This window comes from Sminthopsis crassicaudata, chromosome 4, assembly GCF_048593235.1.
Source record: "Sminthopsis crassicaudata isolate SCR6 chromosome 4, ASM4859323v1, whole genome shotgun sequence".
NCBI lineage: Eukaryota > Metazoa > Chordata > Mammalia > Dasyuromorphia > Dasyuridae > Sminthopsis > Sminthopsis crassicaudata.
The window spans coordinates 296,937,445-296,964,724 of record NC_133620.1 but is presented as its reverse complement, the minus strand read 5'-3'; the positions used below and the strand labels follow the sequence as shown (position 1 = coordinate 296,964,724).

Genomic DNA, 27,280 nt, shown 5'->3' with positions numbered 1-27,280 from the left:
CCATGACTGTTCTTGAGCGAGCTATCAGTTATTAAACTATGGTTTATGAAATTGTAGCCAGAGATCTCTGAAGACCTCAGAAGAGTTAAGCCAAGTTATTGATTGACACTGCAAAAGATAAGTGGCCAGAAGATTCTCTGAAGCCCTGGGAATTAGGAGACACTAGCAATGTAAAAACTGCAGAGTAATGCCAGGGCATTTCCAAATGAAGTGACTGCCCAGGGTTAAGTATTCTGTCCTTTACATGTACACATAATTCATTTTCACATGGAGACAACTCTGAAATATTAGCTCTTGTTTTAGAAATGAGAACTTGGTCTAGTCATTCAGCTAGTAAAGGTCTTGAGTCAAGACTCAAACCTAAATCCATCTGCTTTTAACTCCTAAACTATTTGCCACACCCAAAAGCTACTTCACCCCTCAATATTGTTTTTTTAATTATCAGTCATCTGATTTACACTCAACATATATAAGCTCTGTGATAGAACACTAAACTTGAAAGTCAGGAGTCAGATAAGAAATTCTAACATTTATTCTTGAGTTGTCAACAAGCATTAAGTACTTTAAGGTCCTGAGGACACAAAGAAGGGCAAGAACACTTGAGTTCACAGTCTAATGGGGGATAGCATATAAACAATTAGGTACATTACATAAAAAGTTACCTTTATATACCTATATATTTGAACATGTGTCTTATTCTTGCCCTCATTTGATTTTCATTGGATTTAAGCAAAAGATCTGTAGGAAAATCCTGGCTGTGCCATTCGCTATGTGTTCTTAAGCAAACTGTAATGTGCAGGCTAGCTCTCTGGAGGACCTCAGGATCAGCCCAAGTCCTTGTTCTTTAGGTAGAGAAGTGAAGAAAGCAGGAGAGCTACCATGTGGCTAGTCAAAGATGGAGTCCAGAATCTGAAGTCTGGAGCCTAAAGTAGTCTCTGTGTCTGTGTCTGAAAGCTGTGGCTGAGAGTATCTTCTGTGAGACTCCCTTAAATATCTCAATATGATTACATCATTATAGCACACTAAGGATGTATAATCATTACATCACCATAGAGAACCATTATTTCACATTGAAATTGCTTAACTACAAGCACCATGCTGTCCTTGATTCAAGTATAGCTCTTCAGAGTTCCAGCCTTCTACATCTTTGTTTAGAACACAAATGATCATGCCTTCCCTGACTTCTCAGGAAAAGAAGTGAGAACCCCAAAAAGGAGGTGATCAACCTTCCCTGACTTCTCAGGAAGGAGGTGAAAACACCAAAGGGAAATGGGCAGTCAAACCAGAAACCAGATATTGTTAGCAATTTTCCTCTGGGCTGAAACTGAAACAGGTATACATAAATCCACCAGCATGGGAGGTATTACACAAGCCCATAATATAACTCAGGCTAATTGTGTTGTAATAACTTGAATCAGCATAGTGATATAACAAACAATATGAATGAATATACATGTCTATAAGTCCTAGAAGGGAGGTATATAAATAAAAATCACACACCACTTTCAGTAGCCAAGAGATAGTCAGTCCAAAACCAATCTATTGTCTATTACTTCACATGTCAGGGAATCCAATGATTCCTGCAGATTTTGAAGTCCTACAACAGTCTCATCATGTCTCAAGAAATCCAATTATTCCTGCTGGTTTTAAAGTTCTGCAGCAGTCTTTAAAATTTTTGATGTTCATGAGTTAATTACCATAATTGCCATGCTTTTTTAGTGGTGGGCACAGTCAGCAATGGAACTACCTGATGTTTCTTGAATCTTCTCCTTCATTTCAAGGGTCTACTCCATCTCTCTCTGATGGACAAGGCAAATACGACTCGTTGGCACCCATCTGAATCCTCCTCTATCTATAGCGATACAAGCAAACCCTCTCCCCCAAGCAGTTAACCAATCTGGTCCCTTCCATTCACCACTTTCTGGATCACTGGAGCTATTTGCACTTGACAGTGCCCTTCTGGTGGGTTATAAAACCTATCTGCTGGAGCCAGTGCATTTTTATCAAAAATCAAAAAGTTAATAATGTAAAGAGCTAAATTTAAAAGTTCTTTATGGTTACCTGTGGTTCCCCCTTTTGTTTTTTGGAGGAGCATCTTGATGTGTCTGTTTCTCCTCTCTATTATTGCTTGTGATGAAAGGCATGAAAAGGTATGCCAGTAGCGTGTAAAATCTGATATTGTACACAAAATGTTTAGAAGTATATGCAGGTCCTTTCTATGTTTTTATTGCTTGTGCACACCCATAACTGCAAAAGCTTGTATAAGGAATTCAGTGAGCATTCGAACTGTCTCTTTTGTTGCTGGTGGTGCAAAAGGAAATCCTAAAAAAGTGTCTCCTACAACATGGATAAAAGACGATCAAAAGATTTATAAGGTCACATCCATTTGCCAAATTTCATTGGTTCTCAAACCATGAGGGTTTTTCCCTGGAGGGAACTTAGGAGTGTGGAAAGGAAGGCAAGCTATACAGGCTTCTACTATGCTCCTAGATTCCTCTTTTGTTATCCCAAATTGCAAATGTAAAGCTCCAGCAGCCTGATGATGTTTAGAATGAGATTCTTGGACTGCCTGAAATAAAGGAGTATTGGGTAATATGGTTAGAAGGCTATCTGCCTTTGAATTTCCATAAAAAATAGGACCTGGAAGTCCACTGTGAGAGTGGACATGCAACATATAAATCTTACCTGGATGTTTTTTCACTTGCTCTTGAAGTTCCTTAAAGAGCTGATATATATTAGAAGCTACAAATTTTATCTGGGCTGTGACAATTTTTTGTACCACACCTATTGAATAGGCTGAATCAGATATTTACATCTCCTGGATAATAAGTAAGAGCTAGCATGATTGCATACAATTCATTCTGCTGAATGGACTGAAAAGGAGTTCTGACTACTCACTTTATAATTAAGTCAGGAGAGTATACAACACAAATTTTATGTTTGAATGCATCTGTAAAGATAGTTGGTCCTTCAAGAGGAATCTTAGAAACCTTCTCTTCAAAAATTCATTGCCAATTATGTAATAGTCGAATTATCTTTAATGGAGACCCATGTGTGAAATTTGGAACCGTGGCCAATAAAATTTGCCACTTTGGGATGGTTTCACAGCATACATTAATTTGTACATTAGTATAAAAGGTGCATATCTTGTCAGGATATCTTGTCAGGTCTTATCCCAGGTAATTGTACTATTCACTTAATGGCCTTTAATAAAATTCTAGCCACAAGCACTGAGTAAGGAGTAAGGATTTGTTCTGGTTGTGCTGGGAGGTTCACCCACTCTATCACACTGTATCCTTGATGAAGGACTGCTGTGGGTACCTCTTTTGTAGCAAAAACTGATATTTCTAAGGGTTTTTGAGTGACTCTTTCAACCACATTGGATAAAGCCAGTTCAACTTCTCTTAAAGCCTCTTGAGCTTCTTTTGTAAGTTGGCGTGGTGAGTTTAAAGCACTGTCTCCCCTTAAAATGTCATATAAGGTTGCAATAGATAGGTAGTCAAGCCTAACTTGGACACATCTATTGGATATCTCCTATCAATTTCTGAAAGTCATTTAAGGTGTTTAATTTCTCTGTCCTTAACGAAAGTTTTTGTATTGTAAACACCTTAGAGTATACTTCATATCCTAAATATTGAAAAGGAACATGTCTTTGAATTTTTTCTGCAGTTCCCTAGTGTTTCTATGGTCTTTTGTAAACATGCTTCTAACATTTGTTTCTCAGGTGGACAATCCAAGATGTCATCCATGTAATATAATAACATAACTTTTGGAAATGCTTTTCTTACTGGAGTAAGAGCAGTAGCAACATTTGACACGTAGTAGGGCTATTTGTCATTTTCTGTGGCAAAACTATCCATTAATATCTTTTATAAGGCTCAGCTAAGTTAACACTATAACTTAGTTATAGTGCATACCCTTTGATCCAGCCGTGCTACTACTGGGCTTATATCCCAAGGAAATACTAAAGAAGGGAAAGGGACCTATATGTGCCAAAATGTTTGTGGCAGCCCTTTTTGTAGTGGCTAGAAACTGGAAAATGAACAGATGCCCATCAATTGGAGAATGGTTGGGTAAATTATGGCATATGAATGTTATGGAATATTATTGTTCTGTAAGAAATGAACAACAGGATGAATACAGAGAGGCTTGGAGAGACTTACATCAACTGATGCTGAGTGAAACGAGCAGAACTAGGAGATCATTATACACTTCAACAACGATACTGTATGAGCATGTATTCTGATGGAAGTGGATATCTTCAACATAAAGAAGAGCTAATCCAATTCCAATTGATCAATGATGGACAGAATTAGCTACACCCACAAAAGGAACACTGGGAAATGAGTGTAAACTGTTAGCATTTTTTGTTTTTCTCCCCAGATTATTTTTACCTTCTGAATCCAATTCTTCCTTTATAACAACAACAACAACAAAATTCAGTTCTGCACATATATATTGTACCTAGGATATACTATAAGATATTTAATATGTATAGGAATGCCTGCCATCTAGGGAAAGGGGTGGAGGGAAGGAGGGGAAAAATTTGAAACAGAAGGGAGTACAATGGATAATGTTGTAAAAAATTGCCTATGCATATGTACTGTCAAAAAAAGTTATAATTATAAAATTAAAAAAAAATAACTAAATTATAAAGCAAATCTTTTCATATCCTCCTTATCTAGAGGGATAGAATAGAAACAATCCTTAATGTCTATAAGCCAAAGAGACCATTCTGTAGGCAATTGAGGAGATGGAAGTCCAGGCTGAAGAGTTTCCATAGTTTCCCACCTGTTCATTTACTTTTCTTAAATCAGTCAACATCCTCCATTTTCCATATTTCTTTCTTACAACAAATCCAGGGGAATTCCAAGGATTTAGAGAAGGTTGTAAGTGTCCTTAGTCAAGTTGTTCCTGTACTATATCTATATATGTCTATATCTAATAAGGCCTGAATTTTATTGCTAGGTAAGGGCCATTGTTCTATTCACACTGGTGTATCAGTTTTCCATTGAATAGGAACAGGTGAGAGTGTTGGCAGGCCTTCAACAGCAGCCCTGCCTAAAAAGCAGAAGTACTTATTTGTAATCCTAATTATTGTAAGATGTTTCTTCCCCACAGATTGATGGGAATACTACAAAACAACTACAAAAGGAGTAAAAACTCCTGTTTCACCTTCAAATGTCCATCTCAAAGGGGTATCACTAACTTCAGCTGCTATTTCTGCTATATTCTGCTTCTACACCAGACTTATAGATGTCTACCTTAATCTTTGGCCAATGACTGGGCCAGCTGACATCTCTAATGACTGTACAACCTGAACCTGTGTCTAGCAACCCTTTTAATAGTATGCCATTTACATACATTTACATGAGCATAGGATGGTCATCTGTAACAGCTGCACTCCAAAATATTCCTGAATTCTGTTGTTGGGAGTCAAAATCTGGGCAAATTTCACTAGATTGCCTGTTAGGAGTCTGTATCAGTAAATCTGATGCTACTATTTCTCCCGGTTGTTAAATCAACTTTGTTTACCTGTATTAGTGACTGGGATATTATCTACACATTCCCCAGTTTCCCATATTAGTGATGGATGGATACTGTTTTGTAAGTAGGTGAAATGGTCAAGTCTACTGTGCCTGGAGGCAAGGGATCTATAGGCCAGAGAGGAACAGATTTCACCTCTCAGGGGATATCTCAGTAGTCCAAATGCATACAACTCTATTCTCCCCAATTGTAATCCTTTTCTCCCATCAGGTTGCTTCTCAGCTGATTGGTCATGTCTGAGTACTGAACTTCTAAAGACTCTCTGGGTGTTGCATCAGCTACCATCATGCCCCAAGTGTTTTTTTCCTGGGGCCCTAGGGCTGGGTACCACATCCCATTTCCCTGAATCAATCTACATTCTAATGCCCAATGGAAGCCTCTGTTACATTTTAGACATGGAGTTTTGGGTCTTATTCTCTCACCCTGTTTTCTCACTCTATCTTTATGCCAAATTGAGCTTTCAAATGCTCTACTTTACTACACTGAAAGCATTGACAAGTCTCTCTGGAAGTCCCTTGCCAAAAGGGACCCTGTCTTCCCATGTTCAGATTTTGGGAAGTCTGCAATCATAATCTGGGTATAAAAGATATTTGTGCATACTGTGCTACAGCATATTATTATCTCATCTAAAAGAGCAGCCTTATGTAGTCCTAGTAATTCTTCTACAAACTTCATTAATATTTTCTTTAGCAAGTTGTCTTATCATTAAGTTCTGTTGCTACATTTTCACCTATAGTTCGTATGACAGCTGTCTGCAGATGTCCCATAAAATCAGCAAAAAGTTCATTTGGACCTTGTGCTATTTTCATGAAGGCTTCATTTCTATCTTGTCTTCCTGGGAGGGTGACCCATGCTTTGATAGCAGCAGAAGCAATTTGTTCATATGCTGTCAAAGGGTAATTAATCTGTGCTAAAGTGTGTGCATAAGGACCTACACTGTTAGTAGGTCAAAAGTGACTGGTATATCAACCCCAGGTTGCCTATTTCATTGGGCTTATATTCTACAAAGTTCACTCTACTCAGAAAGCCATAAGTTTGGTCAGGTTCTAAACATGTCCTTGCTATAGATTTCCAATCATTAGGGATTAAAACTTCAAAAACCAAATTATAACATCTTAACATAAGACAATGTAGATTCATAAAGAGTGCAATCATTTTTCAGATCTTTGGTAATTTCTAGATTAAAAAGAGTGTATCTTCTTTTTTCTTGACCTGAAAAGTCACTCTTTAATCACAGGATATATTTCTATTCTCAAATCAATGTATCCTGTCCTTCCTCTTTAGCTTTAATTACTGCCCTTTGTAATCATGTCATAGTGGGTAGACAAAGTTGCTGCATGAGTGGTGCTGATGGTGTCATTGTCCCTCCCACTGTTCCTCCTCCCTTCACCCACAAAGGTGAAATTGAGGGAGGATGATCAGGAGATGGGCAATGCCCTAAGAGTGCCTGCTCCGGTATAACTAAGACTTGGGAATCTTTAAAGTCAATTGTATTACATTGTACATAAGGAATGTTTCTTCAGGAATTGAATCAGGACTTATAGCTTCATAATATTCAATTAGTTGCTCTCCCACTAGTTCCCACACATCTGACTCTAATTTTTCTTCCTTAGATAGCCAAGGAGACATGCACTCTAATATATTTAAGAGTCCAGTGATCTGCTTCTGAATTACCAACAAACCTTGCTTCTTTATTAACCTAACTATGCATTCTACATACTTCCTTTGGGGTGGAGGAGGCCCTTTTCTTAGTATTTGCCCCATTTCAGCTAAAAAACTGAAAGTGAATAGTTTAGCCCTTACCAAAATTTCCTGTTTATCTATTTTTATACTCACCTTATTTCTGGGTCACATGGACTTCTCCACTGAGCTTACAATCGCATCAGCATAACTGCTTTGTACTCTGCTTTGCAAGGTCCTGGGTTTCTAGAGCCCCACATTTGGCCTCCAAAATATAATGTCAGAGCTAGCTCTCTGGAAGAACTTAGGATCAGCCTGAGTTTTTGTTTATTAGGTGAAGAAGTGAAGGAAGCAGATGAGCTACCATATGGCCTGAAGTCTTCTCTGTGTCTGTGGTTGAGACTCCCATAAATACCTCAGTATAATTACATCACTACAGCACACTGAGTACAACCATTACATCACCATAGAGAACCATTATCTCATACTGGGTAGGTGCTCAACCACAAGCACCATTCTGTCTTTGATTCAAGTATACCTCTTCAGTGGCCCTCCACACAAATGACAACCTTTCTGGATATTTATCTGCAAAAAAATGAACAGTTGGATTAAAAGATTTCTAAAGTGATTCCAACTCTTAATATCCCATGATCTTAAATTGGTGTTCCATCCCCCTTATCTGTTTATCCTCCAGGAACTAACATAGCATCTTTGCATATTATAGACATTGTTGAATTTAACTGGAAGAGGACAATAATATTTCTGGCCTAGGTAATAGGTAAGTTGGTGATATTGACAGTGATAGGAAAATCATGGAGACTAATTTTTATGAGAAGATTCAAGACTGATATTATCCTATGTGGCCACAGATAGTTGGGAATATCAAACTAGAAATCAGGAAAGAGGGAAGGGATTTAAGAATCATGTATTCATATACACACTGGTGATTTCAACTCATTAGAAGAAAGCACTTCCTATCCGTGAGAGCTAAAAATGTGCCATCCCAGAAAGCATCCCATCAATTGGGATGTTCAGTGGAGGCTAGATGACCATTTGCCAGGAATGCTGTATAGTTCATGTAATCAGTAAAAAGGGAATCTTTGAGTCCTTCCACTTCTAAAATCTAAATTTGAATATATATTTCCCAAAACTAAAAGATATTGGGGTAAGGATTAATTTTTATCAATATACTTAACATAGATCAGCGATAAGATTACAGTATTAATAAATTATTAACTATTGATATTAACTCACGTGTTTTGAGGATCTTGTGCACTGGGAATAGCAGCAAACTAACACTTATGTTCTCTGTGTAGTGCCATGCATAATTGGGAGTAACTAGTATTTCTTGAGGATAACACAACACAGAAGAAACTGAAGTCTAAGACACCTACCTTCTATACCATTATGAAAAGAGCTATTATGGTAATCAGAAAATTTAATTTTTTTTTTCTTCTGAGGCTGGGGTTAAGTGACTTGCCCAGGGTGACACAGCCAGAAAGTGTTAAGTGTCTGAGACCAGATTTGAATTCAGGTCCTCCCAAATTCAGGGCTGGTGTTCTATCCACTGCACCACGTAGCTGCCCCTAGAAAATTTAATTTTAAACCTGGGCAGCAATTTTTGTCTTATGCAGGTATAAAAGGCTGAAACTCTTGAGTTAATGCACTGAGGTCAGACAACTGAGCAGTTAAGGCTAATTACGGATTGGACAATACTCTGTTAGCATATGCTTGGAAAGTGACCCTTCCCACTATTCTGTGCTGATTCAATCTTTTGGTGTATACAGAGAATTGTGGGAAGGATTAGGGGGTGGAGTAAGCCAGAGTCATTTTGGAAAAGGAAAGTCACAGAGATCCTGTGTCCATTTCCTTCACTTCTACCCCTAAAGACCAAGAATAAAGACCAAGGACTTGATTATCGTGACTTTGGCTGATTCTAAAGTATCCAGGGTGCTAACTTGGTCTTCACATGCAGGCAGCTAGGAAACAATAGCAGATAGAGTATTAGATTGGGAGGCACACACTACCTATGTGACCCTGCACAAGTCTTTTGAACTTTCATCCTCAGTTTCCTCATCAGTAAAATGAAGTTAATAATAGCACTTACCTGTCAGGTTTATTGTGAGAATCAAATTAGCTAATATATGTAAATGTGTTGCAAACCTTAATATATTATATGCATGCTAGCTATTTGGCAGTTGTGACACAGTGGATGAGGAAGTAGGGCCAAGAGAAGTTTAATAATTTTCCCAGAGTCACATAGCTTGTAAGTATATGAGGTAGAATTTTGAAATCAGGTCTTCATAACTCCAAGTTCAGCACTATCCAGCATTTCACTTCTTAATAAAATTCAAGCTTCTAGAGGACAGAGATTATTTCCCCCTTTCTTTGCATCCCTTAGCATGTAACTCAATGTTCAAAATATAGTTAAATATTTAGTAAATGCTTGTTGAAACGACTACAAAAATGCATAATAACTTTAACATTGGAAAATAAATGTGAAATTAAAAACAAATTTGGTCCCAAAGAATTACTATGAGGAAACACTTTCAGATACTCCTCGTCCACAGGTAGGGAGCATTGCCTATAATGCCAGGGTTTTTGTTTTATGTAGATTGGTTTTATAGATTTTTTTCTTCCTCTTTTTTTTTTTTTAATTATTCTTTGTTATAAGGAATGGTTCTTTAGGGTGTGGGAGAGAGCAAGAGAAAGGATAGCATTAATGTAGGAGATGTAAGAACAAGAGTTAGAAATTAAAATCTGGGGCAGCAAGGTGGCGCAGTGGATAGAGCACCCAGGAGGACGCGAGTGCAAATCTAGTCTCAGACACTTAATACTTCCTAGCTGTGTGACCCTGGACAAGTCACTTAACCCCAGCCTCAGGGGGGGGGGAAAAAAGAAAGAAATTAAAATCTGCTTAAATCTTAGAAGTTTTGAGATCTGAGCAGAGAGGGGGTCCATAGGAAAGAGGTACCATAAACATAAAAATAGCAAGACTTGACCATTGATTGGATACATGGGGTAGAGAAGTATGAGGAGGGACAAATGTTAAATTACTGAAAAACTGGAAGAACAGTATAGTGCTTTTTACAGAAATGGGTAAGTTTAGAAGACAAGTGGATTTTGGGGCAAAGATAATGAAATCAGCTTTGAAATTCAATATGTAAGGGGTGATGTTGGATTGGTGCTCCTGGGAGAAACTGGGAATAGATATATAAATCTGTGACTCATTGACATAGAGAATTGGGAACAACCTTTTGTTAAGAGACATCCATGACATTGTGGATAGATCACCAGTCCTGGAGTTAAGAAGATTTGATTTCATTTCTGACTTCGAATACTTACTAGCTATGTGATCTTGGTCAAGTCATTTAACCTGTTTGCCTTAGTTTCCTCAACTGTAAAATAGGGATAGCACCTAATTTTCAGGGGTGTTGAGAGTAACATGAAATAATTGCAAAATGTTTTAGCACATAGTGATAATTATGCATAGCCATAATGAATCAGTAAAGGAGACTGAGCAGGATTGATTAGATTAAGGGCTCCTTACCTGGGGTCCACTGACCCTCCCCAAGTGGTCAGTGGATCAGATATCAAGCTATCTTTGAACCTTTAAGACAATATTTTGATAACTATTTCAATGTGATTAGTTTCCTTGTAACCTATTTTATTTTGTATGCCTACAAACATTAATCTGGGGAGTACACAGGCTTCATCAAGCTGTCAAAAGGGTTGATGACAAAAAAGGTAAAATATTGGTTAAAAAGGAAGAGAATAAGGAGAGAATAGTGTCACAAAACATAAGAGAGAAGGAAGTATCCAGTCGGAGAGAGTGGCCCACAATATCAAATTGAGCAGATTAGCTGAGAAGATTTGAGGACTGAAAAAAAAAAAATCCCTCTCATTTAACTAAGATATTGTTATTAAAATTAAGATATCATTGTTAATTTGGTTTATGGTCCCAGTCTACTGATGAAGTTGGAAGACAGGATGTGAAGGTCTAGAAGTTAATAAACAGAGAAGTAAAAACTATTAGTGTACTCATATTTTTCAAGAATTTGCTGAATAAAGGAGAGAATCTAAACGATGATAGCTTAAGAAGATGATAGACTCTAGTGAAGATTTAAGGATGGGGTTTGAAGGTAATAGATGCCTCCTTTACCCTTCAGCAAGTAGAGACATTGAGCTTTGATTGTGAGTAATCCTGGTTAGATAGTTGGTCCACTAAAAAGCTCACACCCATACATTTCTTAGATTCCCCTCTTTCCCATTCTCTGCCTTCCCTTTTCTTATCTGAGTGAGTTTCCTAGGGCTTCTGTATGCCAAAAGGATTAGGGATGAATCAGAAGTACTAGATCTGAATTCTGAAAGTGTCAGTTACTAGAGTGGTAATCTCAGACAAGTCACTACTCTGGAATTGTTTCTTCATTTGCAACATGGATTTTTGTTGTCACCCTAAGATGTTCTTTGAAATCCCTTTCAGTTCCAAACCCTCTTGATGCCAGTGTAGTTACAGTTACAAGGAATGGGGATCAAAATACAGGGATGATTTAGGGACAAATTGGACTTTCTTTTTCCTTCTGAATCCCCTTGAAGAAAACCATCCTCTTTCTGTAAGGGTGAGGATAGTAGTATTTTTGTTTTGGATGTTAGATCTGGGAGGTGGGGAGTTGAGTTAAGTCATCTAGGACAACATAACTCAAAACTAGGGCTTTGAAGAATGTGTGCTTGGAGTCAAAGATTGGAGTGGTTTAATTTGGGGAACTGCATTGTTGGGTTGGAATATTCTTATGCTGGGATTAGGATGTCGAAGTTAGGGTGTATAGTGTGAAATAGGAACTGGGGAATTGTACAGTCTGAAGTTGGAATCTTATTCTAGGGGAGTTGGAATATTAGGATTCTAGTGTTTAGGGCTTAAGGTTTATCAAGTAGGCACTAGAGTGAAATTAAAGTGTCAGTTGAAATTTGTGCTTAAGGTGATGAAAGATTGAATTGTTGGAACTTTGAGACTTGGGTACCAGCTGTTTGAAGTCTTAGAAATTAGGGTCCTGAAGTATTGGAAGTTTGGGGTATATTTGGGGTATATTGAAGTTGGGTTGAGATATTGCAGGTTTAAGTGCTTGAAGTTTGCCATTTTGAATGTTGTTTTTGGAAATTTGGGGGATCAGGAATATTAAAGTTTTGGTTTGGGGATTTGAAGCACTGGAGTATCAAAGAAGTTCCAAGGACTATTAAAAACTGGGGGTCTAAGCTTTGGAGTTAAACTTGAGGGTTAATTACTTGGATGTTTTAAGTTAGAGATGATGGGGCTTGAGAAAATTGTAAAGGCTGAATTTTGAAATGTTGTAGTTTAATGGTTGAGGTGTTGGGTGTATTGTGTGATAATTTTGTAGATTTGAGAATCTGGTAATAGGAGGATGGAGCTGAAGAATTTGGGGGCTGGGGGACGTTTGGGAATTTGGGATTGGAGATCTGTGGGAAGTTTGGGGGTTGGAGACAGGTGTCCAGGGAACAAACTGAATATTTGGGGAGGGGCATTTTAGAGGGTCCTGAGCTCCTCTCAGGTCAGGGTCTCAGGAAGGGAGTGGGGAGGGAAGGAGCAGGGCATCCAACATGGCGGCACCTCAACCCCTTTTCCCAGCTCCCCCCCTCCTTTCCTCCCCACTCCCCCGCCCGGTCTGGCCCACGGGTGCCCGGATGTGGGTGACGCGCGGCCGCCATCTTCCCGTCCCCAGGCTCAGCAGCACCATTCGGAGCTAGCGCGAGCCGGAGCCGCCGCCGCCGCTGTCCCCGCCCGCCCGCGCGCCCGCCCCCGCCATGTGAGTCTGCACCGCCCGGCGCCTGGCGCCGTCCCCCGGGCTACCTTGGGCTCCGTCCCCCGGGCTACCTTGGGCCCCTGTGCACTGCCCGGAGCCACCCTCGGGCTGTCACTCCTTCCTCCTCCTCGTCGTTGTCCTCTTCCTCCTCCTCCTCCTCATCTTCCTCTTCTTCCTCCTCATCTTCCTCCTTCTCCTCCTCCTCCTCCTCTTTTTCCTCTTCTTCCTCCTCTTCCTCTTCTTTCTCCTTTTTTTCCTCTTTTTCCTCGTCTTCTCATTCCTCCTCCCTGCAGCAACAGCCGCCGCCGCCGCCCTCCTGGCGGTCCCCACCTTCGTTGCCCGGGTACCCTCTGGGAGTAGGGCCGGGCCGTGCCTCAGGGCGGTGAGAATCCTGGGCTGCAGCCTTTCGCGCCTCCGCCCCGTCCAGTCCCTACCTGTCCCTGTATTGCCCGTACTGTCCCTTCTAGCTCGGCCGGCCGTGGGGGCGTCGCTTTTGCTTTTAGAGTAGGGGCTGGGTCGGAGCCGTCTAACCCTCCGGAGAATGAGGGACTAGAAGCTAAAAATACCCGGGCCCAGGAGTACCTCGGGATGCGGATCGAAGACCTAGACTGGGAGCCCCCCAGGCCAATAAACTCGACCCACCCCTGGAGATTTCCTTTCCCCAGTCCGGCACGGGTCTCTGGCTGCCCCAGCCTCCCTTCAAAGTCTCACTGCTCCTGGCAGCCTACACCAACTATCCCCCACCTCTCCAACCCCCAGGCCGAGGCTTAGGGGCCTGTCCCCAGTCATCAGACTGTCAGGGGCCTTGAGAAGAGGAGGTGAGGAATCACTACCACAGTGCTCTAACCCAATCCCTCATTCTTTAGGGGAAAACCGAGGCTAAGAGAGGAGACAGACTCAGAATAAGTCTGGGAGGTCTTTTCTTTGAGATGAAAGCTGGGGCCCCGGGATAGGAGAGGCTCTGCAGAGTCTGCTGTGAAGGGCTGGATGTCCTTGTGTCAAGACACCTTTGCCACTTACACCCTCAGGTCTGCTCCTGCTACTGCCATGCCTCCTGCTGCCCCAGCAGGAGAAGGGGGCCCTCCTGCTGCTCCCCCAAACCTCACTAGCAACAGGAGGCTGCAGCAAACCCAGGCCCAGGTGGATGAGGTGAGCCCTGAGGAGGAGATGTGAAAGAAAGGGAAGTGGGGGAGGTTGAGGTGGTTAAGAACCGGTTGCCTTGTGATCAGTACCATGGACAGCTCACTGCTGTGTGCCTTGAAGTATATAGCACTGGGGTGGGAGGGAGGTTAGGATAAGAGGCACAAACGTTTTGTCAGCAGTGTTGGACATCGACCTCTGTCACTGTTGTCATGCCTGGTAAGTTAGTTAGCATTGCTCCTTGCTTTACCCTTTGAGATCTGGGCCCGATGTGTTGGGCTGTTGTACACTAGGCATGTAGGAGGTTTGTAGATAGTGGGTAAGTCTCATTGTTTTATGCCTTTCTGCCTCTTTACAAAGAGGAGGTTTCTGACCTACACCCAGTGTGTCAATGAATTCTGATAGTATGTCCAAGGCATGTATCTGGATCAGCTGCTGGCATGCCCTTGCTCTGTGTCCCTGGTGGAGTACTGTATATGCATTATGCCTTAAACATGTGTCCCTGGAATTATTTACTCTGTGTTTCTGATAGTTTCTGTACATCAGATTATAGTGAGCCCAAGATTTGTGTCTTAGCATATACCAGATGTATGTCCTTGGGGTGTTGCCCTATTTATGTGATGCTTTAAGTTTTTTCCTGGTATAGTTTGTGACATATTGTTGGTATGTTGCTTGTGCGAATCCATGGCACGAGTTTAAACATGTCAACCCTCTCCCCCTCCATTGTCTAGGTGGTGGATATCATGCGGGTGAATGTGGACAAGGTTCTAGAACGGGACCAGAAGTTATCAGAACTAGATGACCGTGCAGATGCCCTCCAGGCTGGGGCTTCCCAGTTTGAGACAAGCGCTGCTAAACTCAAGCGTAAATACTGGTGGAAAAACCTCAAAGTAAGGAGGCTGGAGGAGGGGATGAGGGTGGCTCCACAGGGTGGATTAGCCAGGAGAGGCATCCGAGGGAATGAAGTAAAGTGTTCTTAGGCCTGATCAACACTTAATTAAAACTGTGACCTTGGGTGAGTCACTTCTTTCTGAGTTTCAGTTTTTTTCTCTCTAAAATGAAGGGGCCATATTAAGTGATCACTAAGATTCTTCTCTGCCCCTCCTTGATATATTGTAGGGTTGTTTTTTTGTTTTTTTGTTTTTTTTCAGGAAATGATTTGGAGGGTGGGAAGTAGGTAGAGCTTGGTGCTCTGATCTTTTCCCCTACTAACTTGATTATGACCCCCTCTCTTTCCCAATCCCTCTTCTCTTTTTCTTTTCTCCTTCCTCTCCCTTTCCTTTCCCTTTCTTCTCTTTTCTCTTTTTTCTTCCCCCCCTCATCTTTTCTCTACTTCCTTATTTCACTTTTTTCCCCCTTCTTTCTTCCTTTCCCCCAGATGATGATCATCCTTGGAGTGATATGCGCCATCATCCTCATCCTTATCATTGGTGAGTGGGAAGTTGAGGGAGGAGGTTCACATACTATGGCCTAGGAAGAAAAAGAAACAGTCTTTTCTATCAGCCCCTTGTAAGATCATGAGTCCCACCAGCATCCCCAAAGTTTATCCTCCTGACAAAGACTGATGAAACTCTGAGGGTGGGGGGTGGGGCTGGGGAAAACTAAGGAGGACTGAGTATAAGTGAGAGATTCCCCCAGCTGGGGAGATATGGACCAAACCTGACCCTAACACTCTTTGGGTCTCTCCACAGTTTATTTCAGCACCTAAGCCCACAGCAGGAGCTGCCCCTGCCCGGGAGAGGGCTCCCTCCCCTCCACGGCTCTCCCTCTCTCAGCCATATCTTCCAGCCCCTTTTCCTGTCCCATCTCCGGTGTGTCTGCGTGTGTGTGTCTCCCCTTGTAAATAGCCAGCTGTTATTTATACATATATAATATTATATATATTTGGTCTGTTTGTAGTTTTATTACTAGAAGATTTTTTCTGGTTGTTCTTAACTTCTCTTAACTTCTCTCCCTTGCTCATTACCCCTTTTTTTTCCCCTCCTAACTCATCCTTCCTCTACTTTTATTTTGACCCACAGTCCCCTCATGTGCATTTGCTATGCAACATTCTCTATTCTTCCATCTTCCTTTTTGCCTGGATTTAGCTGTTCATCTCTTCCACCCATCTCTTTCCTCCCAGGGCCTAGGACTCCCCCTTATTTATGGACTATCCAATCATTATGGACTGTGACAAAGATTCCCTTAGCCACCTTTTCCTCCACAGTGTCTCCTGGGAGCTTTGAGCATTTAAATTAGCATGTCATTTACATAACCAACCATACCCTTTTGGGTTTGCTTTTCAGTCATTCTTGACTCCTGACCTATATTGGGTCTCCCTCTTTTACCCACAAAACACACCTATGAGTCCTTCAATTTTACCCTTATTTGCACGACATTTACATAAATGAGGGGTTCTTTGATTTTTAACACATGGGGGCCTCCCCCATTCCATTTTTTTTCATCATCCATTTCCTTCTAACTCTTATCTATCATCATCTTTTCCCAATTCCTTCTTCCCAAAAATGCCTCCCCACTCTCAATCCCACAGCTGGTATGTAAGTGTCTTAAAGTTAAATGTTTTGATGGACCAATAATTCTGCCACTTGGGGGTCTCCACATTCCTACTCCCCATATTTGGTAGGGGGACTCACTGACATTCTCAAAAGGGTCCCCCTCACCTGCCCTTCCCACCCCAGCTGGGATGAATTGGGGAACCCTGTTACATTCCGATTCTTATCTAGGAGGGGAGGCCACCAGCCAATAGGGGCTGTCACTGCCGTGGGGAGTCTGGTAAGGGGGCTGAGGAACACCTCACAAGTCCTCCATGGACCTCCTCCCCTCTGAACCACCTCCTTGTGGGAAACAGAGCTGAGAGCCCACCCTGGTATTCTGGGGAGGGTTTGCAAAGTCCTGTCATTGCCCACCTCCCTTGGATGCCCCCCTGAATTCAAGGAAGGGGGAAATAGTCACTGCCAGAATGTGTTGTTGGGGGTGGAAGAGACATTTTATCCCTTCCTCTCTCCAAGGGAAGAAGGAAATGGTTCCTATGAGGTCCTCTAAGATAAGGGGAGTTAGTGGTTGAAGGAGAAGGGTCAAAAAGTCTCTTTAAATGGCACAATTTGGGGAGAACATGGAGGGAAGGATATAATCCTTTTACTTGCCACTAGATCTCCATGTTCCTCCATTCTACTTTCTGGGAGGTTGAGAAGAAAGAGAGCTGCCTACTGGGTTGGGGGTGGTGGAGATGTGGGGGTGGGGTATTGTTCTAGACCCCCTCCCCATTCCCTATCCCTACCCTGCCCCATTCAATACCCCCAATTCTGTGGCAAATCCAGATTGTGAAAATGTACAATAAATAAATGTGTGATGAGAAACCAAATAGTGTTTGTCCATCTTTGTTCAGACTGGGGAAACTGGCTTTTCTAATGTGAGGAGGACATAGGTTGGCTATGCATATGGAGAAAGTGAGAAGGATTAGACTCTTTCAGAGAGAGAAGAAGAATGGTTAGCTTAAGGCTAGGAGAGAGGGTTGCTGGGAGAGAAAGCTAGAGAAAATGAGCAAAAAAGGGGACTGCGCAAGCAAGACACTTGAAGCTCTGACCTGAGCTAAGGGGGAAATGTAATTCCAAAGCTAGCCACAAGGAGAAATTAGGATTGCATAATAGAAAGAATTCTTTATATTTATAAAAAATTTTCATAGCCATTGACTTTTATGATTTACTCTCTTTTCTCTTAAACAACTTTTGAGGTTTGTAGAACATTATCCTTTCTAGAGGAGGAAATAGGAAAGATGATAGAGTTGGCCCGAAATCACAGGATTTGGAATGACAGGTTGTAAAACTTGAAGAGAACTTGAGATAATTTAGTCTACTATAGAGATGAAAAAACTACTGACTTCAGGGCTGGTGCTCTATCCAACTGTGCTACCTAGCTGCCCCTCACAGTATTTTTTTAAAACAAATTCTAAGTTAACAGAAAACTGAAAAGAATATTTTGTCCAACCCATACCAGAACAAGAATCCTCCAGAAGTGGGATTCTTTACCTTTTTTATGTTATAGATTTCTTTGATAGTCTAGTGAAGCCATCAAATCCCCTCACAGAAAAATGTTTTTCAATATCTAAAATTTTTTAAAAAATTATATTGAAGTAGTTATCAAAATAATTTAACACAAGTGTCATGAACTCCAGATCAAGAGCCCTTATTCTACTGAGGCAAACTCACTACCTTTTAAGTCAGTCTTTCACTTTTGCATAACTCTAAATTTGTCGATGTTTTTCTTATGTAGAACTGAAATCTATATCCCATTGCTTCTACCCATTGTTTCTAGCTCCAAACTAGGCTTCTTAATGTCCTGTTCAGTGTTCTCCTTATTATATTACAATGCCTTTCTGTGTGATGGAGAGAGAACCATTAACCCCATTCCACCCCTCATCCCCCCCCCCCCCAGTATACAGGCTGCTTTGTACACAAAAGCAGAGGAAGCAGAGTCTATAGTCTGGTCTTATAGGGACAGGACCTGGGTAAGAGAACCTAGGCTTAAAGACACTGAGCAACTGCTTTGCTCTGGGACCTAAAAGTTTGTCTTCTCTTCAGTTCCTAGTTCTCAGATCCTTCTTGCCTATATAATCTCCTGTAGTATCCAAGTTTAAATGTTCAGTTATGTCATGACCCCATTTGAGATTTTCCTAGTAAAGATACTGGAGTGGTTTGCCATACAGTTTTCTAGGTCATTTTACAGATGAGAACAAATTGGTTTGAAGTGACTTGTCCAGGGTTACGTTAGTAAGTATTTGAGGACAAATTTCAACTCAGGAAGATGAATCTTTCTGACTTCAAGCCCAGGACCATTGCTCCATCTAGCTGCCTAGTTTCTAAGTTATTGAGCCACAATATATAGATACAGATATATATTGATGGTACCTCAATTCCATTCAGTTTACTTTTTGTAGATACTTAGATAGATACTTAGATAGTGCATTCTACTAGGTGGTTAGGGATGAAAATATGTAGAATATTGCCCCTGTGTTCAAGGGCCTACTTGTTTCATCAGGAGATAAGAGAGCCCCAACTGACTTCAATACAAAACACAACACAGTAACCGCAATAAGGCATAGTGTCCTAGCGGTTCAAAGGAAAGAGTACTTTCTGCTACTTGGTTTAGGGAAGAGTTCATGGAAAGGGTGGCATCAGAGGAAGTAAGATTGATAGGATTTTTATAAGCAGAGATTTAAGAGGGAAGGAAAGGGTAATGGAAAGACCATTCATTATACTAGTAAGAAAATTTGTTAGTAGAATTTTTTCTTCAAAGATAGAAAAATGCTAGACTGTTCAGGCTGTGTGTATTCCTTTTTCACTAGAGCAAAAGTTATGGCAAAAGGAGGTCAGGTTGGAAAAATAGATTGGAACTAAATAGTGATGGGCCATGAATGTTAGTTTAAGGAATTTAGGTTTTAATCTGTAGGCAATAATGAGAGTAATGCTTTAATCAATGGAATGAACTGATTAGAACTGTGCACAAGGAAGATTAATGTATAGGCAACATAGGGTAATATGGAAATAGTACTGATTTTGGAGTGAGAAGAAACATAATTTGGAATCCCATTTTCTTTTTTTTTTAATTATAGCTTTTTATTGACAGAACATATGCATGGATAATTTTTAAACATTGTTTCTTGCAATCACTTCTGTTCTAGCTTTTCCCTTTTTTTTTTTTCCTCCACCCCCTACACTAGATGGCAGGCAGTCTCATACATGTTAAACATGTTAAAGTATGTCTTAAATACAATATATGTGTACGAATTCTTTTGTTGCACAAGAAAAATAAGAGTTAGAAAGGTAAAAATAAACTGGGAAGAAAACCAAAAATGCAAGCAGTCCACATTCATTTCCCAGTATTCTTTCGGGGTGTAGCTGGTTCTGTTCCACACTGATCAATTGGAAACTGAATTGGATCTTCTCATGGCCAAAGATATCCACTTCCAGCAGAAGTGCAGAATCCCATTTTCATACTAACTGTGTGATCGTGGAGAAATAAATCACTTAATTTCTCTGATCCTAATTTTTTTCATCTGCAAAATACAACCTTTAATAATAGGGCTGTTGTGAAGATAAAATATGTTTTGTAAATATTAGTTATTATTACTTTTCCTTAGAACTTCCTGTTAGAATTCTTATTCAAGAAGAGGAAAAGTGTATTTCTTGTTCGTTTACTGTTACTTTCAGATTGCTTCCATCATTCAGAAACCTTTGAAATCATTTCATTAATCTATATCATCCTATCTAGATCCTTGCCCAAATAACAGTAATAGATACATTTTTATATAAGCACTTTGTTCATGAAGTCGTCTCAGTTACATAATATAACAAGATACAAATATTTCATTTGATCCTTATTCTATAAGGTAGGTGAGATTAGTGAAGAAAATATGGCTGAGAATGGTTATTTCCCCCTGGGACAGAGGTAATAAGCACCTGAGGCAAAATTTGAACCCAGATCTATTTTAACTCCCAAGCCCTATGAAAACCACCAGCTTTTTTCAAGGAATTTAGTACCTGATCAGTCTTCCTCTTCATCATGACAACTGTTCTAATATAGGTAGATTTTAATATGTATGATAATGTCCTTTTAAATACTTCAGCTTCCTTGTTTACTAGGTTTTTCATCTTCTATAAATAGAGAATACCCAACCTCCTATACACACAATGATCATTTTTGATGTCACCATTAAACACTGTGATTTTGAATTCTGAAGATCTTTGTGATCATAACCTTCCATCTTTTTTTTTTTCTCCTTCAAGTCTCTTTATCCCTCCTTCTTCTCCTAATCTCCCAATACCTGCTTGTAGACTTAACCATTTCAACTATATGCTTTTGAATCCCTTATCTTGTCAGTGATATACTTGGCCAATTTTAGTTACCCCATCTTCCCCAAACAATCTTATCACCAACTCCCACTCAAAATTTGAGGTCTGCTGAAGAAAATCACACAACTATCCCAAATGAGCTCACCACAAATTTATGTTTATTTAATTTCAATTGGGTTCTCTTTGCTTCATGGTAATCCTTTTATTTTTTCCTAGTTGAATATCATTCCCCATAGCAACTATTGCAAACCTTTTCTTAAGTCTCCTAATATCAACAATCTTCCTTCACTCCCAACAGAGAACTTAATATTATTGAAAAATTTTAGGTCATATGTCATTATTTTCCTCTTCTACCTTATCTTGCATTGCAAAATCTATCTACATCATACCCATTTTATCCTACTTTGCTTTAGTCTCTCATTTTGTATTTTCTTATCTACTGTTTTCCCTTGCTGTCTATAAACAATCTATGTATTCCCCATGCTTAAGAAAAAAAACCAAATAACTATTGTCTAATAGAGACACAGTGTGTTTGTTTTGCTGAACTGCTTTTTACCCTTTTTCTTCTTCTAGACATGCTCTTTATTTTTTCTCAACTACATGTAAACCAAATTATTAAACATTTATTTTTTAATTTCAAATTATTTTTATTTCCCCCAAAAACATTTTTGTTATAAATGTACATTCATTTTTTCCCTAGTAAATTTATTTATTTTAAATACATATTACTTTATGAATCATGTTGGGAGAGAAAAAGGGGAAAACCATGGGTGAGACAAAAAAACAGGAAAGAGAAGTGAACATTATTCAATCTCTTTAGTTCTTTTTCTGGATGTAGATGACATTTTCTGTCCAAAGTCTATTGGGATTGCTTTGTATCACTGAATCACTGAGAAGAACCAAGTTTTTCATAATTGATTATTGCATATTTTTTGCTGTTATCGTGATAACATTTTAACATATTTCCATATGCATCATATTGGGAGGGAAAATCAGAAAAAAAAAAGGGGAAAACCATGAGGAAAAATAAATGTGAAAATATAATGTGGATCTACATGCAATCTCCATAGTTCTCTCCCTGGATATGGATAGCATTTTCCATTCAAAATTTATTGGGATTGCCTTGGCTCACTGAACTGCTGAAAAGAACCAAATCTGTCATAGTTGATCATTGCACAACACAATGTTGTGTGCATTTTTTCCTGGTTCTGTTTGCTTCACTCAGCATCAGTTCATGTAAATCTTCTTAAGCCTTCCCAAAATCAACCTGTTTATCATTTTATAGAATAATAATATTCCATTACTTTCATGTACTATAGCTTATTTAACCATTCCCCAATTGATGGAAATCTACTCATTTTCCAATTCTTTGCCACCACAAAAAGAGCTGTTGGAAACATTTTTGCACATGTGGGTCCTTTTTCTTCTTTTATGATTTCTTTAGGATACAGACCCAGTAGAAACACTGCTGGATCAAAGGATATGCACAGTTTTACAACACTTTGGACATAGTTCCAAATTCCTCTCCAGAATGGTTGGATCATTTCACAACTCCACCAGCAATGCATTTATGTCCCAGTTTTCCCACATCCCCTCCAACATGTACTACTATTTTTTCTTATCCCCTTAGCCAATCTAATAAGTATGAAGTGGTACTTCAGAGTTTTATATTGCATTTCTCTAATCAATAGTGATTTAGAGCATTTTTTCATGCTTTGATGGCTTTAATTTCTTCATTTGAAAATTGCTCATAGCCTTTGACTATTTATCAATTGGGGAATGGCTTCTATTCTTATAAATATGAGTCAATTGTCTATGTATTTTAAAAATGAAGCTTTTATCAGAAACACTGGCTGAAAAAAATTTTTCCCCAACTTTCTGCTTCCCTTCTAATCTTGGCTGCATTGGTTTTGTTTGTGCAAAAACTATTTAATGTAATGTAATCAGAGTTATTAATTTTGCATTTCATAATGTTCTCTAATTCTTCTTTGGTCATGAATCTTTCCCTTCTCCACATATCTGATAGTTAAACTATCCCTTGCTCTCCTAATTTACTTAAGAATATCACTCTTTATGCTAAATCATGTACCCATTTTGACCTTATTTTGGTATTGGATGTGAGATGTAGGTGTCAAGTTTCTTTTAAAATTTTGAGTTCTAAATTCTCTTTTTCTCTCCCCCTCCTTCCCCATACCTCCCTGAACAGACAAGCAATGTGATATAAACTATACATGTGTAGTTATGCAAAACATTTCCATATTAACAATGTTACAAAAAAAAACCCCCACAGGTCAAAAAACTCAAGAACAGTAAAATTTAAAAAGCATGCTCCAATCTTCATTCAAATTCTATTAAATCTTTCTCTGAAAGTGAATGCTTTCTCTGAAAGCATTTTCCATCCAAAGTCCAACAAAATTGTCTTGGATCATTGTATCGCTGAGAATAACTAATTCATTCACAGTTGATCATTATATAATATTGCTGTTAATATATATAATGTTCTCCTGGTTTACTCATTTCATTTTGCATCATTAAGTTTTCTCAAGTTTTTCCTAAAGCATCTTGCTCATCATTTTTTATAAGACAATAATTTACTATCACAATCATAAACCACAACTTGTTCAATTATTCTCCAATTAATGGGCATCCTCTCAAGTTCCAATTCTTTACCAACACAAAAAGAGCCAGTGTAAATATTTTGTACATATAGGACCTTTTCATTTTTTCTTTGATTTCTTTGGAGTACAAACTTAATAATCAATATTGCTGGGTCAAAGAGGGTGCAAATTTTTCATCTTTTTTGGGCATAGTTTAAAATTGTCTCCAAAATAGCTGTCATTTCCCTTTCCTGTCGCATTAGCCAATTTGACAAATGTGAGGTAGTAACTCAGAGTTACTCTAATTTGCATTTCTCTTATGAAAAGTGATTTAGAATATTTTTCCATATCACTATAGCTTTGATTTGTTCTTCTGAAAACGACTTGTTCATACGCTTTATTAATTGGGGAATACTTGTAAACTTATAAATTTGATTTATTTTCCCCATTGAGAAATGAGTTCTTTATCAGAGAAACTTGCTGTAAAAAAATTCCCTCAGTATTCTGCTTTTCTTCTTAGCTGCAGTAGTTTTGTTTTTTAATTTGATGTAATAAAATTATTCACTTTAGATCCCATAATGCTCCTCTATTGTTTCCCTTATCCATAAATCTGACACATAAATATTCCATGCTCCCCTAACTTGCTTATTTCACCCTTCATGTCTAAATAATTTACCCATTTTGACCTTTTCTCAGTATATAGTGAATCACTGTTTCCATACTTAGTTTACACAAAGTTTGGAGTCAGAAGACAAATAGATCATGATACAGAAAAGGAGACTGAAGGTATTAGAAAATACTAGTTAAAACAAAGCTGGTACCAAAAATGAAGGAAGGAGAGACTATTCAAGAGTATAAATATACAGTAGTGTCAAAAGCTTCCAAGAAGACAAATAGAAAGGCAGAAAAATGGCAATATTCAGTAGGTAATCTATTCTGCAATGCTTCATCTAAATGATATAAGGATAGTGAAGACACTCCTGTAGCTCACTTCCTGGCTAATGACATCAGAGATAATTCTATAAATCCTTAGGACTTCTCTCTTTGCTTGTGTCACTTTTTATTCTCTCTTTTCAGATGAGGGAAATCAGAGGCAATGGCTTTCTGAATTTCAAAATGCCAAGAAATTGAGTCTAAGAGTCTGACATTGCTGAAGTTCAGTCCATGCTAGGTTTTGCAGTCAGTCTTCAAAACTTAACTTCAGAGATGCAATATTTATATGTGAATTTGGTAGAAATAATTCCATAAAGAAATTGTGTTAAGTCTGAACTTGTTCTCCCTAGGATCAACATAGCATACAATAGAAGTGTTCCCCTGAGGAGGTGGGTAGAAATGTTTGCTCTTTTTTTTTTTTTTTTTTTAATCTTCAAAGTTAACATCCCTTTGTAAAAGCTTTAAAAAGATATCATAAAGGAATTCAAATGGCCATTAAAACAAGTCCACCAAGATCATTAGACCATACAGCATCCTTTTACTTTTGAGGACAATTTCCCTCTCACTTAGAGAATTGACCAATAGAGGATCAATCCTCTATAAACTTGAGAACTGATCCCCTATGATTATGATCTTTGAGTATGGATCTCCAGGTACAGAGGATTAGGTAGAGGAGAGAGAAGGGCCTTCCATTAGATAGTCAAAAAGCTGGTTCACATCAAGTAGAGCATGCTCTTGACAAGACCCTCACTGCCCAATTTCTCCCCTTAATAAGAGAATGAATTTCTGTTTGAAGCTACTGTGACATGAGCTAGATTGTTATGAACAACAACAGGTATGCCTGTTTGTCAGGACTTGTGAAAGGGAGTAATGGAGTAAATTTGGAACAGTAGGCTAGAGTCAGTTTGCCAAAATTTTTTGTATATAATTGTAAAATTTGTTACGCTAGAGGCAACAAGGAATCATTGTAACATATTGATCAGATCTCTGTACCACCTTAGCAGCTGTAGGATGAACTGGAAAGAGAAGAGATTTGAGGCAGGGAAACAAATCAGAAAATTATTTCAGTAACCCAGGTAAGAAATGATGAGGGACTAGAGTGGTTAAGGTGTGAATAAAAAGGATTGATGTTGCAGAAATAAAAAAATCAAGACTTGGCAAGTGATTGAGGATTGGGGGGGGGGGGAAGGAGTTGAAGTTGAGAAAAGTGACTTCAACACGCTAATCCCCTAATCTTAGTTCAACCCCCTCAATCATTATCGTAGCTCCATATTCCATATTCCATCTTTCCAAGTTCCATATTCTGAGTTCCACCACTCCTCTCTCAATTCCAGATTATTACGCCTCATTTCAGTGATAATTATCACTATACAAAGGCAGCAATGAATAGTTATTAAAGACAGTCCAGCTTCTGATGAATACTGTCTTGACCTCTGGGCGCAGTCCCAATCTGTTTCAGTGCTGTACAATTCTCATATGTTGCAGAATTAAATATTGTCATCTTATTAGATATAAAAATCTGCGTTGGTAGAAGAAATTTGCTTAATTAAGATGATTTTGAAAAAAATGTGACACCGAGCCCTCAGTTTTTCAGCCTTCACACTTCTCTAAGTAGTACACTACCTCCACCAACCTCAGTATCCCCCATCCAATATCCCAGAAGGTTATTGTATCTCACTGCTTTAATTCGCACACCCTAGAGTTGTGATTGTCAGCCGCTCCAATCTCAGAGAAACATCTCACCTCAACAAGTTATATTTTTAAGGGTTTTAAAGTACTTTATCTCATAATTTTGAAGCTGCAGCAGTGTCAGTATCCCCTCCTTCTCGGGTCCTTAGATTATCCCCAATTTGTCCAATATACATATTGCGTGACCATAGTTATTAGCACATTAGATTGTGAGCTCCCAGGAGCTGGAAATGTGGGGTGAACGTATCCGGACCCCTTAGCGCAGTGCGTGGCACAACAGTAGGTGCTTAATAAATGTTTGCTCCCTGATTGATCAATAGATGGCATTTGCGCTTCGTGCCCTTCCATTTTCTACCTCGCCCAATCCAGTCGAAAAGGTCCTCCGTCTTCATGGCTCCTGCGCCACACGCGCTGCTATGGGATACCCTTTCCCCCATTCCACTCCACACCAAACCTTTCCAATTAAGCACCAGATAGCTTTCTTTTCTAGGAACTTTATGCCTTATCCCATCCCTTTGCTCCCGCCAAGATACCCTCACTCGCCTATTCTCCCCTCCTAGCCGCGCCTGCGCTGATCTTGTGGCACTTGGTACCCGTGACATCACGGAAAAATTCAGCTGAGTACTGGTAAACAAGTGGCCGCGTGAGGCGCCCTGCACGTGTCTCTTCCAGCTCCTTCCAAAGATGGCCAATGAGAATAGTCTAGGGGCGGGATCTTCTCACGCGGCTTGGGACGAGGTAAGCCAAATAAATTTTCATTTGCCAATGACCATTGAGAAAGTAAAAAGTACGCGATTTCCGGTCGGGAAACTAGCAATCAATGTGAGGCGGGGTGGGGCCCGAGAGCACGTGGAGTATCCGCGCTCGGCTTCTTCGGGACCAATGAGGAAACGGCGGGGACTGACAGGACCCAATAGGAGACGTGCGTGGACGGACACAGGGGGCGGTCCAGCGGCACGCGGATCGGGGCATGGGTCGGGCGCGCCCAGACCAATGAGCACGTCCAGGGCGTGGCGTCCGGGCAGAGGGG

General features: G+C 39.7%; 1 protein-coding gene across 1 annotated transcript; it reads left to right on the top strand.

Annotated features, from left to right (window-relative positions):
- Positions 1–12,914: 12,914 nt before the first annotated feature.
- On the top strand, positions 12,915–17,544 carry VAMP2 (vesicle associated membrane protein 2). Its single transcript, XM_074311892.1, has 5 exons — positions 12,915–13,046; positions 14,072–14,192; positions 14,915–15,073; positions 15,562–15,613; positions 15,875–17,544. Coding segments are annotated over exons 1-5 (351 nt in total). The 5' UTR covers positions 12,915–13,044; the 3' UTR covers positions 15,892–17,544.
- The last annotated feature ends 9,736 nt before the right edge of the window (positions 17,545–27,280 follow it).